Below are 15,910 nucleotides of genomic sequence, written 5' to 3'. Positions count from 1 at the left end.
TCAAGAAGGCAGAACAACGCCCTATCATGGACAGAACTCTTCCCATTTTAGCAACCATCGAGTCTATGTTTTGAATATGGCAGCTTGCAATCTAGGGTTACACCCAGCAGTTTAGTTTGCTCAACTTGCTCAATAGCCACATTATTCAATAATAGATCTAAACGAGGTTTAGCATTGAACGAGTGGTTTGTCCCAAAAACTATGCTTTTTGTTTTTGAGATATTTACCACCAGCCTATTGCTAGTTACCCATTCTAAAACTGCCTGGAGCTCTATGTTAAGGGTGTCCGTTAGTTATTTTATTGTTGCAGCCAACGTGTATACTGTTGAGTCGTCAGCGTACATAGGCACACAGGCTTTATTTAAGGTCAGTGGAAGGTCATTTGTAAAAACAGAAAACAATAATGGCCCTAGTCAGCTGCCCTGCGGTACACCACACTCAACTTAATTTGCATGAGAGAGTCTTTCATTAATGAAAACCCTCAGTGTTCTATTAGATGGGTAACTCTCAATCCATAATAAGGCAGAGGAGGCAAATCCATGACACCTATGTTTTTTCAGCAAAAGGTTATGATCAATGACATCAAAAGCTGCGCTGAATTCTAACAGAACAGCTCCCAATCTTCTTACTATCAATTTCTTTCAGCCTGTAATCTGTCATTTGTGTCAGTGCCGAGCATGTTGAGTGCACTTCCCTATAAGCATGCTGAAAGTCTGTTGTTCATTTATTTTTTTGTAAAATAACTTTATATTTTATCAAACACAATAAAAAAAAAAAAAATTTGCTAAGCACTTCTACAGTTTGCTAAGCACTTGTACAACGGGCTGATTGGTCAGCTGCTTGAACCATTAAAGGGTGCACTGCTATTCTTGTGTAGCGGAATGACGTTTGCCTCCCTCCATGTCTGAGGACACACACCGTCTTCTGGGCTAAGCAGAACCCAAAAACTAAGGACTAATTAGCCTACTATGTTGTTTATTATTTTGTTGTCATGGAGGACTGATTTGGCCTCATTGCTTTGAGTTGAAAAATAAATGATGCTCTTGCTTTGTTTAAGCAGCTGTTTAAGTCAATCAAAAGTTTGCGAGTTTGAGAATATCTGTTTTAATTTTTATAATCAGCATGAATTAGATTGAGCAATAAAAGCCCCACTCATGATCTTCTTAAATTAAACTCATTTTTTGGGGGCTGGCATCTGCACTATGCTGCTGTTGCAAGAGGGCATTTTATACTGGCTGTCCACTGGGGCATATTCATTACGCCAATTCTGTTGCAAAATGTTTCTTAAACAGATGCAAACGGAAAGAAACGGGGAGGGACCTAGCTGAATTTGTCCAATAGGACCTGTTGTCTCGCCTTGATGAAATTGTTGGTGGCCTCTTAAATACAAAACATGGTGGTCCATTAAATAGATAATGTGTAGGCATGCTCTTTTATAGAGGTAACTGTGGACACTGTGTGCTTATGAGACAGAAACAGAGCGTTACTCCTACCCCTCCACCTCCACCTAAACATTCAATGATATATTCAAAATATTGTACATCAGTCAACTACCAATCGATCGATGAATCAATCAATTTGTCTGACCTTATTTAATTCAATCTAATTTAATCATTCAAACACTATATTGGAAAAAATGATATATTTTCCTTACAAAATTCAGTATTCACATAGAACTCTCTTTCTCACACACACGCACACTCCACTGACACCCCAACTGGGGTGATGGATGTATGCAGTGAAAAGTGCTTCTTGTGTTGATACTAGCTAGCTAACTAACACAGATAGCTATTCACAGAGCACTAAACTTTGCTGTACACAGAATGGCTGAAGGGCTCCACTGTCTTGAGACTTAAGTCATATCTACATCCCAAATGGCACCCTATTTCAAACAGTATACAGTGCCCAACTTTTTACCAGGGCCCATATTCCTATATAGGGAATATGGTGCTATTTGGGAGACAGCCCTCATAGTTCATAGACTGCATGAATGAACTTGGAATGTTGCTTGGCAACGTGTAGGAGCTGGTTTTTAGAAGGGGGACTATGTGCCTGGTCTTTAGGTCTTTAGCTACAGCTTTGTAAATACTTAGAGAGAAAATAGTTTTCTGTCGTGAATTGGTGTTCCACTAGGCTAAAATGTTTGGCTTTGAGCAAATGGTATTAAATGACTTTGTTTGCTAAAATATTTTAGATGCGAACTGAACGCTGAATTAAAGAAATACAATGTTTGCACTTTTCTCATCCATAGACCATTGTTCAATATCACTGAAGTTATCTTTCTAAAGAATTTGATAGCTCAAACCTCATCACTCGAAGTTGGGGTCAAGAATTGAGGGTCAGAGTTCACCTATCAGACAGAACATTCCGGATATTTACCTAGCTAGCGGTTTGCTTGTGGTGACACCAGGGAAACGCTAGACCTGAGAGGCGATCAGGAGAGGATGGAGTGTGTGCTGCCCAGACAATAACACAGCTGGAGACGAGGGACATGATGAAAAAAAGGAGTGTCCTCACTGTTTCCTGTTTCCTTAGTAAAAAAATAAGGGAGTTTCGATAAACGTTGGTAAACAGATTCCTAGATGCATCCCAAATGGCACCCCAATCCCTATATAGAGCACTACTTTCGACCAGAACCCTGGTCAAAAGTAGTGCACTAACTAGGAAATAGGGTGCGATTTGGGACGCAAACCTGGATTCCTCTCTGTGTGTGTCCTATCTGCGGTGTGTATAATGGGTTGTCAGAAAGCAGATGTGCTCCATTCCTGCGGTAACGGACCTGTCCACTTGTTCTGTCAGCTGGGTGCTTATAGGAGAGACATGTGGAGAACACAATGTATCAGAGATCCCCTGCCAATCCTAAATACTAGTAGTTTCTCCTATTAGAGGCTCCTACCTGAAGAGATGTCCTGCTATGACTGAAGTAAGACAGTATAGATTTACTGCAGTGGAAGTACTGACACATACAGTTCAATGGCTAATTTAACCACATTATTAGAACATAAACAATCAATTTACAGAACATTGTAATCCACTAAATGGTGAAAAAATACCTATTTACAGGACCATACTGGACAAACTGACTCCAATACACTCTTCGAACACCAATACCCTCATGCTGTCTTTGAGTGTGTGTGTGTGTGTGTGTGTGTGTGTGTGTGTGTGTGTGTGTGTGTGTGTGTGTGTGTGTGTGTGTGTGTGTGTGTGTGTGTGTGTGTGTGTGTGTGTGTGTGTGTGTGTGTGTGTGTGTGTGTGTGTGTGTGAACATGTGAGTGTGTTTGTTTGTGTGTGCGTTCGTCCTTACGCTGTAGTTTGTGTTTCAACCCTGACTCTTGGTGCGTGTGTCCCGTTATCCATGTACAGGCTCTCGCTGGAAGTCCATGAGCAACCAGGAGAAACAGCCATACTATGAGGAACAGGCCCGTCTCAGTAAGAACCATCTGGAAAAGTACCCCAACTACAAGTACAAGCCCCGGCCCAAGAGGACCTGCATCATCGACGGGAAGAAGCTGCGCATCGGGGAGTACAAGCAGATGATGCGCTCGCGGCGTCAGGAGATGAGGCAGTTCTTCAGTGTGGGGTAAGAGAGAGACACTCCAACTCATCTACTGGGATAAACTCTTTAGGCTAACTGGTAGTGTACTTAAAGGGACATTACACTCCAAAATCCAATTGTGTCAGATGTTTTCAAACCTCAAAATGGTCTTCTGTTGACATAAATCCATGTCCCAGGTCATCTGTTGTGTCGATTCAGCTGTACGCCACAATCTAAAATGGAAAAAGATAAGCACCATGTGATTTCCATAACAAAGAGATATTGTTCAATCATTTGAATATAGCTGTGAAAACATAACCGATGGAGTGGTATGTGAATTCATCTTGACATTAGACTTATTTTGAAGTCAGACAACTGTTTGGAGTGTAATTTGCCTTTAAAGCAGCAATCAGCAGTTCAAACTATAACTAAGTGTTCTCCTCGCCCCTGTTTCAGATAAAAAGCTGACGGATGAGCTGGACAAAATTTGTAACCATTCTCAAATTCATAGACAGAGCTAGGACTGACCATCCATGATATCAAAAGTATAGTTTTAACCATATTTTGAGGCTGTATAGTGTTTTGTTTACATTTACTTTGTTTACAAACGTTGGAGTTAAACAAGCTTATATTCTGGGTTCTGATGGGGTATGACAGTTGAACTAAGCTCATGAGGCATTTATAAGTTATATTAGTCAAGAATCATTGGGTACATATAGTTAATTTATAAGTCCAAAAGTGGATGTAGCAACTGCACCTTCCCTTTTAATACTACGTTTAAAGTGATAAGTAAACAGTGATCCTGGGATCAACAATCCCTTTAATATTTTTTCATGGACTGCTCACATTTTCAGATGGTACACTTGAATCAACTGGTCCTAATCGTTTTGTTAAGGGAAGTTGTCCTTTGTTTGGCTAATTCCCACTGTACCAAGTACTGACTCTGACCATGTCCCTCAAGCAATAGTGCTGAGCTGTGAGCTGAATTTGTTATCCAAACTACTAGTTTAACAATAATGAGGTCTCTTATCATTATGCTTTTCTCATCCTCTTCTGTCAAACTGTAGGCAACGCTGAGAACAAGGTAGTGTCACAAATTGCACCCTATTCCCTAAATAGTGCACTAGTTTTGACCGGGACCCTGATTAAAAGTAGTGCGTTATATAGGGAAAAGGGTGCCATTTCGGACTCAGACAAAACTAGTGGCTTGGTCTTAATAGGAAACAGGCGTGGATGTGTTTTAAGTCATCACGGCGGGCCTCGTTTCAATAGATTTACCAGGGGCACAGCTTTGAATTGGAACGATTTTTAATAGTTGTCATTTATTAAATTAGGACAATGGCGGGCGCTTGCGGGCGGTAGAAATTGGACACAGACATTACACTACCAGGATATAAAACGTAAGCAGATGTTTGAGAAAGAGAGGGAGAGAGAGACCCAGCTAGCACACAATGTTCTGAGAACCATATTTCTTAGCGCTTGGTGAGAGCGTGGTCGTCCTATGGTTATTTTGCATACAACTCCCCACATCTTTCTGGGAATGGTGCATGATAGATAAGGAACTTTACAAAAAATAACATCATTTTTGGGGTATTTCATTACTTTAACAGAACGTTTCATAAAAGTTCAAACATGGTTATATTTAATTTCAATTTTTGTAATGTTCTAGGAATGTTCTCCAACTTGTTTGACATTGGGAATGTTTTTAAATAGTTCGAAGAACGTCAAGAAACAACGTTCTTCTGTGGGAATTTCAGTACTTCAGGATAACGTTTCCTTCAGGTTTCCATCTAAAGTCATGTTCTCAAATTGTTTCAAAAACGTTAAGAAACAACGTTCTTTTTTGTGAATTTCAGTACTTCCACAGAACAGTTCCCATGTGGATCTTTTTAATGTCATATTTTTAAGTTCTCAAATGTTGTGACTTAAGCGATGTTCTCAGAACGTTCAGAGAAGGTATGATTCTCTTTTATGTCAGTTCTTGGCAATATTCTGGGAATGTAAAAAAAGAAAAATGGAATTCTACACATTAACATAAGTTCTAAATTCCATTCTCAGAACATGAAGAGAATGTTCTAAGAATATTATTTAAAATATTATTTCTCAGCATCAACAAAACTGTCTCTATCCTCTATCTTGTTAAGTCTGTTCATGTGTGTGGCCCAGTAATTGGCCACACTGATCTTAATGAGTGCTTGTTTCCTTTGAAATTGGTCTTTTTGAATAGACTAAAATGTTAAATAAAAGTTTAAAAAACTAAAATAAATAGAGATAGATAGAGAACAGAAGATCATAGGTTTGAATCTCACTGATGCCATGTCCCAATAAAATAAAATGTGTTGGCATGATTAATGCCCAAGGAAATGAATTTCCATGTTTCCTATCTGTGGTTGGAGTTCCAAATAGTTAACCCAAAATAAGCTAGCAGTGTTACTGAAAGTCTTATTGAAACATTAAAGGAAAGTTACAGCTAGGGTTGCAAAATTCTGGAAACTTTTCCAGAAATCCTGGTTGGAGGGTTGGAGATTTCCTACTTATTCCCTCCTGATTCCGGGATCGTCCAACCAGGATTATGGGAAACCAGGGAATTTATTGAAAGTTAATTTTGCAATCCTAGTTAATGTATTATATTGTTCATTTTTTTCATCAATCCACACACAATACCCCATAATAACAAAACAAAAACCGTTTTTTAAAACATTTTTACACATTTATATAATTTTTTTTAAACCCGGAAGTATCACATTTACATAAGTATTCAGACCCTTTACTCAGAACTTTGTTGAAGTACCTTTGGCAGCGATTACAGCCTCGAGTCTGCTTGGGTATGACGCTACAAGCTTGGCACACCTGTATTTGGGGAGTTTCTCCCATTCTTCTCTGAAGATCCTCTCAAGCTCTGTCAGGTTGGATGGGGAGCGTCACTGCACAGCTATTTTCAGGTCTCCCAGAGATGTTCGATGGGGTTCAAGTCCGGGCTCTGGCTGGGCCACTCAAGGACATTCAGAGACTTGTCCCAAAGCCAATCCTGCGTTGTCTTGGCTGTGTGCTTAGGCTCGTTGTCCTTTTGGAAAGTGAACCTTCGCCCCAGTCTGAGGTCCTGAGCGCTCTGTAGCAGGTTTGCATCAAAGATCTCTCTGTACTTTGCTCCATTCATCTTTCCCTCGATCCTGACTAGTCTCCCAGTCCCTGCCGCTGAAAAACATCCACACAGCATGCCACCACCATGCTTCACCGTAGGGATGTTGCCAGCTTTCCTCCAGGCATGGCACTTGGTATTCAGGCCAAAGAGTTCAGTCTTGGTTTTATCAGACCAGAGAATCTTGTTTCTCATAGTCTGAGAAGCCTTTAGGTGCCTTTTGGCAAACTCCAAGCAGGCTGTCATGTGCGTTTTACTGAGGAGTGGCTTCTGTCTGGCCACTCTACCATAAAGGCCTGATTGGTGGAGTGCTGCAGAGATGGTTGTCCTTCTGGAAGGTTCTCCCATCTCCACAGAGGAACACTGGAGTGCTGTCAGAGTGACCATCGGGTTCTTGGTCACCTCCCTGACCAAGGCCCTTCTCCCCGATTGCTCAGTTTGGCCAGGCAGCCAGCTCTATGAAGAGTTTTGGTGGTTCCAAACTTCTTACATTTAAGAATGATTGAGGCCACTGTGTTCTTGGGCGCCTTCGATGCTGCAGACATTTTTGGTACCCTTCCACCAGATCTGTGCCTCTACACAATCCTGTCTCGGAGCTCTACGGACAATTCCTTCGACCTCATGGCTTGGTTTTTGCTCTGACATGCACTGTCAACTGTGGGCCCTTATATAGACAGGTGTGTGTGCCTTTCCAAATCATGTCTAATAAATTGAATCAAGTTGTAGAAACATCTCAAGGATGCTCAATAGAAACAGGATGCACCTGAGCTCAATTTCGAGTCTCATAGCAAAGGGTCTGAAAACTTATAAATAAGGTATTTCTGTAAAACCTGTTTTCACTTTGTCATTATGGGGTATTGTGTGTAGATTGATGAGGGGAAAAAAGTAATTTAATAGATTTTAGAATAAGTCTGTAAAGTAACAAAATGTGGAAAAAGGGAAGGGGTCTGAATTCTTTCTGAATGCACTGTATACGTGGGTTGAAAATGGTAGATTTTGTCATTGATAAGTGCCTAAATTGGAATGCAGTGGCTGTACAGTAACATGCTATAAATGATGTCAGAGCTCAGGCTCTGCACTTCACAGCGCTGTATGGGTTTTGACTGACAGCCGTTCTGAACTTGAGCACCACGTGCGAGAAGAAGTTACCCCCATCCCTCCCGCTATTTGGGCAACTTTTGCAATGTTTTTGTTGTCTGAGTGAGGGAAATGCTGTGAATTAAGAGGACTCAATGTATTTTGAAAGATGAGACATTGAGGCTTAAAATAAATACTAATTTGATGTCATACAAGGAAACCAAACACCCGTGAGTCCAAATGTGCACTTCACGTTTCCATATCATAAAACTCAAGTCATATACAGTGTCAAAGTTTATGATCACTATGTTTAATGTAAAGTTACAAGATGACATGGTGTCATACCCTGGGTTGTCCTGAACAGAATGAGCCTATGTTTGTCTATTGTGAAGAAAATTCCCCACGGAACACGCACCTGAATGCACTCCTTTCTATGTGCACCGAAATGATGATCTGTTTCTCTGAATTCCCTTGTGAAAGCCTAATACCGTAAGATCGTCTTTTATAACGTAGATGTTGACAATAGAACAAGCTTTCAATTGATGCCCACCTGACCCAGATTGTGATTTAAAATGGTCTGTTTTTGGATTGCGTAAACAACAACAGTAATTGTGTGCTTGCTCTAGTTCCTCAGCGGCACCGCTAGGAGAGCTCAAAAAATCACATTATAGTTGAAGACTCTTCTTTGAGTCATTAAAGTGCATTGAAATTACATAGGAACTGTGCACACTTTGGAGAGGTTTGTGGCCACTTGGACAATTTGTTTTGTCTCATGTTGCACCTACCCCACATTTTCCAGGAATTTTCTTATCATGTTACTGAATGTGTCCAGAGTATTTTCAGATGTCGTTATCAACAAATGCAGTGGAAAGTACAGTAAATGTAAAATACACATAAAATCAACTGTGTAATGTTTGGATTCAGTCTTGTATAAGGTGAACTTTGGTCTAATAATTTTCCCATAATCTCCAAACTGTTCCCTTTCAATTGCTACCATGCTCATACATATGCATTTCATATTTCTTCTGTAAGGAACATTTCAATTTAGCGCAATCCACATAGGCCAATTCCCACGAGTGTAAAGGGTTAAGGATACAAAAAAAGATATATATATATATATATAAACACAGTATATACACAGTATGTATGTTTTCATAACTTACAATTTCCGTTCTCAGAGAGTTAATAAAACCTCACATGAAAACTTGTAAGGAACCAGAGTAAAACATTCTCAGAACCTCGCTGCAACCTAAAAAGAAACAGTCCCAGAACGGGCAAAATGTTCACTTCTGTTCTCCGAACGTTTAAAAACGTTCAATTTTACCGGTCAGGAAACTTATGGCTTCATTCCCATAACCAATGTAAAATGAAAAACATACATTCCCAAATCTTCCAAGGAGCCAAATGTGCTAACTGGGGAGAGTGGCGGTATAGGTAGATGTCACAGGCTTAACTCTGTCATTTACTGTGTGTGGTCAAGCGAAAGCAAAGCCTGATTTGCTGTAGCGGCTGGAGTTTCACTCATGACTAAATCAAATAACTTGGCTATAAGTTGAGGTATAACCAATTTCAACCAGGCTCGCCGTATAATGAAAACCGGGTTGTTTTTAAGTAGTTTAAGTCTGTTCTCTGCTGTAATTGTTTTCTAGGAGGGGGAGGAGGAACTGTTAGGTGAGGAAACTGACAGCAATTTTCTTGGTTTATGTGCTTCATTTGAGGAGCCAGAGGGCTTGCTTGAGTGATATGCGTTTACCTTCATTCCATCCATTTATGGAACGGTTATTTAGCTGACGTTCACAGGATTACTGTGTGCTGGCAGAAGCTCTGTGTTAAGGCTTGTCCAAAAGAAGAGAGTGAGCTACTGTTCAACTTGTTTTAAATAGCTGAAGAATTAATGCACCTTTCAAAATCAGTCTGGCAAAGAATTAATCTGTCTTTCTAATACACCCTCTCTGTCTCTCTCTCTTTTTCTCATTCCCTCGCTACATCTACCTCTCACCCTCTCTTTCTTTCTCTCTGTCTCTCACTCTCCGCTCACTCTCTTCCTATCTCCCCCTCCCTTTCTCTCTCTCCCTCTTTCTTTCACTCAATCTCTTTCTCTATCTCTGTCGCTCCCTCTCTCCTCTCACTCTCTTTCTATCTCCCACTCACTCATTTTCTCTCTCTCTCTTTCCTTCCTTATCCATCCCTTTCTTTCTTTCTTTCTTTCTTTCTTTCTTTCTTTCTTTCTTTCTTTCTTTCTTTCTTTCTTTCTTTCTTTCTTTCTTTCTTTCTTTCTTTCTTTCTTTCTTTCTTTCTTCTTCTCTACCTCAGGCCACAGCCTCAGATCCCCATCAGCAACAGCGCTGGCGGCCTCTACCCGGGCGCCATCACCATGGCGACAGCCACGCCTTCACCGCACCTGACATCGGACTGCTCCAGCGCGTCGGCCAGCCCCGAGCCCGCAATCCCTGTCATCCAGAGCACGTTCGGCGTGGTCAAGCCCGAGCCGGTTGCCATGGTGACCGGTGACCACCCGGTCAATGGGGGGGACGAGATAGACATGTACGAAGACTTTGAGGACAAATCGGACTACAGCAGCGACCACGAGACACGGGAGCCTGTCAGTGCCAACTGAACCTGCTCAGAAGAACTTCTGAACTTTTAGAAAAAAAATTAAGCAGGACAATATGACAGAGACTGAGGTTTTGCTCAGAACAACATTTCAACAGTACAAGGGGGGCGGAACAGTTTGTCCGGGATTTGATGCACCACGGACTGAGCATGCTCAGATTTACTCTGGACAGGACGTGACATACACTGAGAATTCTCTGATTGCCTCTGGACAGGATGTGACATACACTGAGCATTCTCTGATTGACTCTGGACAGGACGTGACATACATTCTCTGATTGACTCTGGACAGGATGTGACATACACTGAGAATTCTCTGATTGCCTCTGGACAGGATGTGACATACACTGAGCATGCTCTAATTAACTCTAGACAGGACATGACATACACTGAGCATTCTCTGATTGAATCTGGACAGGATGTGACATACACTGAGCATTCTCCTGATTGACTCTGGACAGGTCGTGACATACACTGAGCATTCGAAGATCTCACAGACCGCCCATGTTTCTCAAACTACCATTTTGGACAAGAACACTTTTTCTGAACAATCCCGTACCAAGTGATTGGGCTGAGACAACCTCCAGACAGGTAGACAGTGAACAAGACAATCCAACACAGACAAGAGCTAGTAAGAGTTAGGGCAATGAGAAGAGAATGTTCGAACAAAGAGATAACTGACACATTTCTGCGTGTGTTTTTTTAAAGGAGAGTCCATGGACTTGACTGAGACATCAGAAATTGGTCCTCAACAGCTATCGGTGTTAAATGTTTATTTTAAGTGTGATTAAGTTTTTATGATGTTTCCTTTGATTGTGGGTTTCTGGATTTCCATGGACATTTTCCTGACAGGTTACTTACTGCCTGTAAAACCTTGGACTGTCAGGACTTTAACATTTGAAAGTGAATATAAATCCTTAGCTCTCGTCTAACCTTATTATTAATTATGAGTACAATACATCTACACCTTTCTCCACAAATGCTTACAATATGTTACATTACTGTTTATGATGGGGTTTATATCCTTGCTCAGGTATGCTGTGCCAGCTTGTGAATGTGTTTTGATTTCATACAAGTGAGTGGTAGAAATTTTCAGACTGACAATGAAACAGAGGAGAAAATACCTATTATTATAATTATTATTTTCTGAGATATTGTACAGTTTTTCTTCAAATGTGCCAAACCTACATTCACATCACTCAGAAATATTCTAGTCTTAATGCTGATGCTGCAAAAAGTCTTATACAATCAGTTTTTATTGCTGAGGTGTCCCTATTAGGAGAAAGCTGCCGCTTTAGCTGACATCTGCATTGCGGTTGTTTTGGTGGTGTCGGAGGTGGAACTGCGTTAGCGCTGTCAAATCCACAAGAAGGTCTTGGCATTATACCTAAAGCAGACATTGGCCATTGGCTGCACGGAGTCGCATTAAGAGGAATCCCATGCAGCTTTGTTTACAAGTTCGAACACTGGAATGTGAGATGTAATTTACACCTCAATTAGGCTGATAGAAATCCACATTTTTTCACTGAATAATTTTCAGTTTGAGCGCCATTATTTCTACAGTATACAGCCTGCACTTTCTCGTTCTGAACTTCTAACGTGAGTGAGACGGGTGTGACTTCGTGACAATGATCAAGAGCAGCTGCTCACTGATTTGACAGCTCCAACGCAGTTACACCTCCGACACCGCCAAAACATCAGCTATGTGGGTGTCAGCTATCGCCGGTTAACACTTAACCTGATTTGAATCTAGCCTAAGTTTGTATTGGCTGTTTAGAGAAAACTAAAAAACAATGGGTTACAGTTTCTCCTGGCCCATAGAATACTTTCAGGGTGAGGAATAATCTAACATCGAGTTGTACAATCCTGAACTTCCCCTTCAATTAATCCATAATGCAAAGGGGCCAAAAAACGATCAAATTCGTTATTTTGGTAAACTGTTACAGTACACTGACGTTCAGCTGGAGTGGCTTTTAGGTTTGAAATCTCTTTTGTTTGAGTATAGAGGTTGTGAATAAAACATGTTATATAGACTCTGCAAATGTTGATAAAGACACAGGACATCATAATAGGCACAATAAGTCTTAAAGTTGAACTCTTATAGTTCTATTTGTCACACAGGAAAATGCAGAGGAGCGGTCCCGACAGTCATCTATATGGTAGGGCCACCATATATATATATATATTTTTTAATGTAGGTTTTATTTACTCTATTGTACCTAGATACAGAAGATCAGATTTGTTTCTGTGAATTTATCAGTTTACAATTATGTAGCCAGAGATGGTTTTCAAAATACAAGCCAATGTTTTGTTTTTGTAAAATTGGTACATTGGCAAAAAAAAATAAACATCAATATTGGTCAATATTAGCTCTAGCATTTCAAAAATGTAGTGCAAGAATATTTTGAAACAGATATTTCAGGTAAATTAAAATATACCTGTAAGTCCTATTTTCATATGCCCATCTCTACTTTGAAAATATGTATACTTTTACAATCTCTATTTTAGGCGGGTTTAGGTTACTCTGTTTTCTGGTTGATTTGTATGTGATTTGTATCTCTTTACGACCATGTCGAATTATATTTTTGCAGGTTGGTAGAAAATAACATTTTTGTTATGACTGAAGTTTGATTTAGCTTGCATTACAGAAAAAAGGAGAGCTGTACTGTTCACCTCATGCAAAGACATTGTTTCAAGTTTTATAAGCATCACAGGCACTGGATATGAGTGGTATTATTTCAGTACTGTCTAATGTGAAGTTGTCGTTAGAAAACAACAGTGACAAAATTCTGACAAACAAAACATCACCTGTTTGGACACCAGATTTGAGTACATTTCCAGTTTAGTAACATTTGTATTATTTATGCAGAAATAGTTGTTTTAGCTTCAGTGCTGCCTGAAGTGCTCTGACCTTTGACACAAATTCAAAGGTCTTTCAGACCACCGGTCAGTTTCAACCTACAGAAGCCGACGTCATTTTTCTTGGCCCCACACATTTTGTGTTAAGTATTGTATTTGAAATTCAATTGTGCATTTTAACATTTCATTGTATTTATTAGCCGGTGTTGGCTCTAAAAGTGTCAGTACAACTTGGTGAGAAAGACAATCAGAAAAAAATAAAGACTGAGATTTCCTTACAAATTCAGAATCTAATCATTGACTTGTATTAGGTGTTTATCAGTGGACAGAAGACAACATGTACTTTTTGCTGTACGTTTTTACTTGTTTATTAGTGATTATAACACTAAAGCAGTATCTTCAACAAGAGACTAATACCAAGCTGATCTAAACACACACACACACACACACACACACACACACACACACACACACACACACACACACACACACACACACACACACACACACACACACACACACACACACACACACACACACACACTAGGAAGGTAGTTGCAGCAACTCCATGCATACATTTAATACATTTAGAAGGAACATGCCATATGAAGGATATTCACTTTTCAATATGGTGTGATGATAAAGAATAGAGTGCAGTGTTTATAAATTGAGATCAGAGGAAATGTTCGACATTTGTTGATTAAAAGGTGGCTTCTCAGAAATAGTATTGACTCAAACACAAGCTATTATTATCAATGGTTAAATTGGGGTTTTCATGGAGGAACTGCTTTCAAAACTGGCTGTTTTTCCATGGTAATCCTACAGAAGTATATAATACATTCCAATTGTATACCATCTCCCATCCATGTCACCGCCGTCCAATAATATTTGGTAATTACCCTTTCTATTCGTATAATTTTGGGAACCGATTTCAACATGGCTTATTGTTCTTTTCCTTCATAATGAGTTATCCTTTGTGTGAGTGCGTGCGTGTGTGTGTGTGTGTGTGTGTGTGTGTGTGTGTGTGTGTGTGTGTGTGTGTGTGTGTGTGTGTGTGTGCGTGTGCGTGTGCGTGTGCGTGTGCGTGTGCGTGTGCGTGTGCGCGTGCATGTGCATGTGCGCGTGCGCGTGCGCGTTTCAGGGTTGGGCTCAGTTCGGAATTGAATTGGGAATGTCTCATAAATTCCAATTCAATGCTTTAATTTGAATTGAAGTACTAAACAGGAAACAGAATTACAATTCGGATTATATATTTTTTTATTTAACCACCTGGCCTCAGGTTCTCGTCACGGTATCTCTGTGCATCCAAATGGCCATCTATGAAATGCAATTGTGTTCGTTGTTCATAGCTTATGCCTGCCCATACCGTAACCCCACCGCCACCATGGAGCACTCTGTTCACAACATTGACATCAGCAAACTGTTCGCCCTCAAGATGCCTTACATGCTGTCTGCCATCTGCCCAGTACAGTTGAAACCAGGATGTATGCGTGAAGAGCACACTTCCCCAGCGTGCCAGTGGCCATCAAAGGTGAGCATTTGCCTACTGAAGTCGGTCACGACACCGAACTGCAGTCAAATCAAGACCCTGGTGAGGATGACGAGCACGCAGATGCGCTTCCCTGAGACGGTTTCTGATAGTTTGTGCAGAATTCTTTGGTTGGGCAAACCCATAGTTGCATCAGCTGTCCACGCTCCCTCAAAACTTGAGACATCTGTGGCATTGTGTTGTGTGACAAAACTGCACATTTTAGAGTGGCCTTTAATTGTCCCCAGCACAAGGTGCACCTCTGTATTGATCATGCTGTTTAATCAGCTTCTTGATATGCCACACCTGTCAGGTGGATGGGTTATCTTGGCAAAGGAGAAATGGTCACTAACATGGATGTAAACAAATTTGTGCACAAAATATAACAAAAATAAGCTTTTTGTGCATATGGAACATTTTATTTCCACTCATTAAACATGGGACCAATATTTTACATGTTGCGTTTATATTTTAGTTCAGGATATATTAGGTGTAGTGTAAACGAATGTACATCTTGTGCAGTTGAGGAACAATGGGAAAGTAATTCTGCTTTGAAAGTTGATAAACTTTTGAGAAAAAGGTGCTTGAATCTTTTGGTACACCTACTGGAGAGTTATTTTTTGTCTACACCTATTCCGCATCATTCACACCCTCTTAAACCTTAACCCCACCCATCTCTTTAAGGATTCACATGTGAGGCCATAGTTTAGTAAACAACCAAAGATTTCAAGACTAAAAGTGGCGAAATTAGTAGACTAAATAAGGAAAAACTCCAGGTAAAAATAAAAATGTTCTAGTCATGTTTCCTAATCTGACTTTGGTGCAGGTCATGTTGTTGTTCACATTACCGTCTCTGGTAAACACGCACTATATCAAATCTAAGTGTATTTGTCACATGCACAGGATACAGAAGTTGTAAACGGTACAGTGAAATGGTTACTTGCATAGTAGCAATATCCTATAACCACCCCCTAGCCACATCCGGCTAAATGGATGAGTCACTATTGTCTAGAGATGTACACATGTTCATTAAATACAATAGATGGTCGTAATCACCCCCCAGACAAATCTGGCTAACTTGATGGGTCATGTAATCATCTGGTGAAGTGGAGTCTTTTCTTTAGACATGTAGCTAGCTAGCTAAACAATAAATCCACAT

The 15,910-nt window shown here is 40.3% G+C and overlaps 1 protein-coding gene across 3 annotated transcripts in view; it reads left to right on the top strand.

Annotated features, from left to right (window-relative positions):
* The window catches only part of LOC139578163 (transcription factor SOX-6-like), a 173,163-nt gene extending 159,658 nt beyond the window's left edge, over positions 1-13,505 (top strand). For all 3 annotated transcript variants that reach the window (XM_071405428.1, XM_071405430.1, XM_071405427.1), the window contains 2 exons: positions 3,364-3,580; positions 10,065-13,505. In XM_071405428.1, coding sequence (XP_071261529.1) covers positions 3,364-3,580; positions 10,065-10,368 — 521 coding nt within the window. In that variant the 3' untranslated portion in view covers positions 10,369-13,505. The remainder of the gene's footprint in view (positions 1-3,363; positions 3,581-10,064) is intronic.
* Positions 13,506-15,910: the final 2,405 nt, after the last annotated feature.

The sequence above is a fragment of the Salvelinus alpinus genome, chromosome 6, assembly GCF_045679555.1.
Source record: "Salvelinus alpinus chromosome 6, SLU_Salpinus.1, whole genome shotgun sequence".
Taxonomy (NCBI): domain Eukaryota; kingdom Metazoa; phylum Chordata; class Actinopteri; order Salmoniformes; family Salmonidae; genus Salvelinus; species Salvelinus alpinus.
Note: the sequence above shows the minus strand (reverse complement) of the source record. Positions and strands in the feature narration are given on the sequence as shown.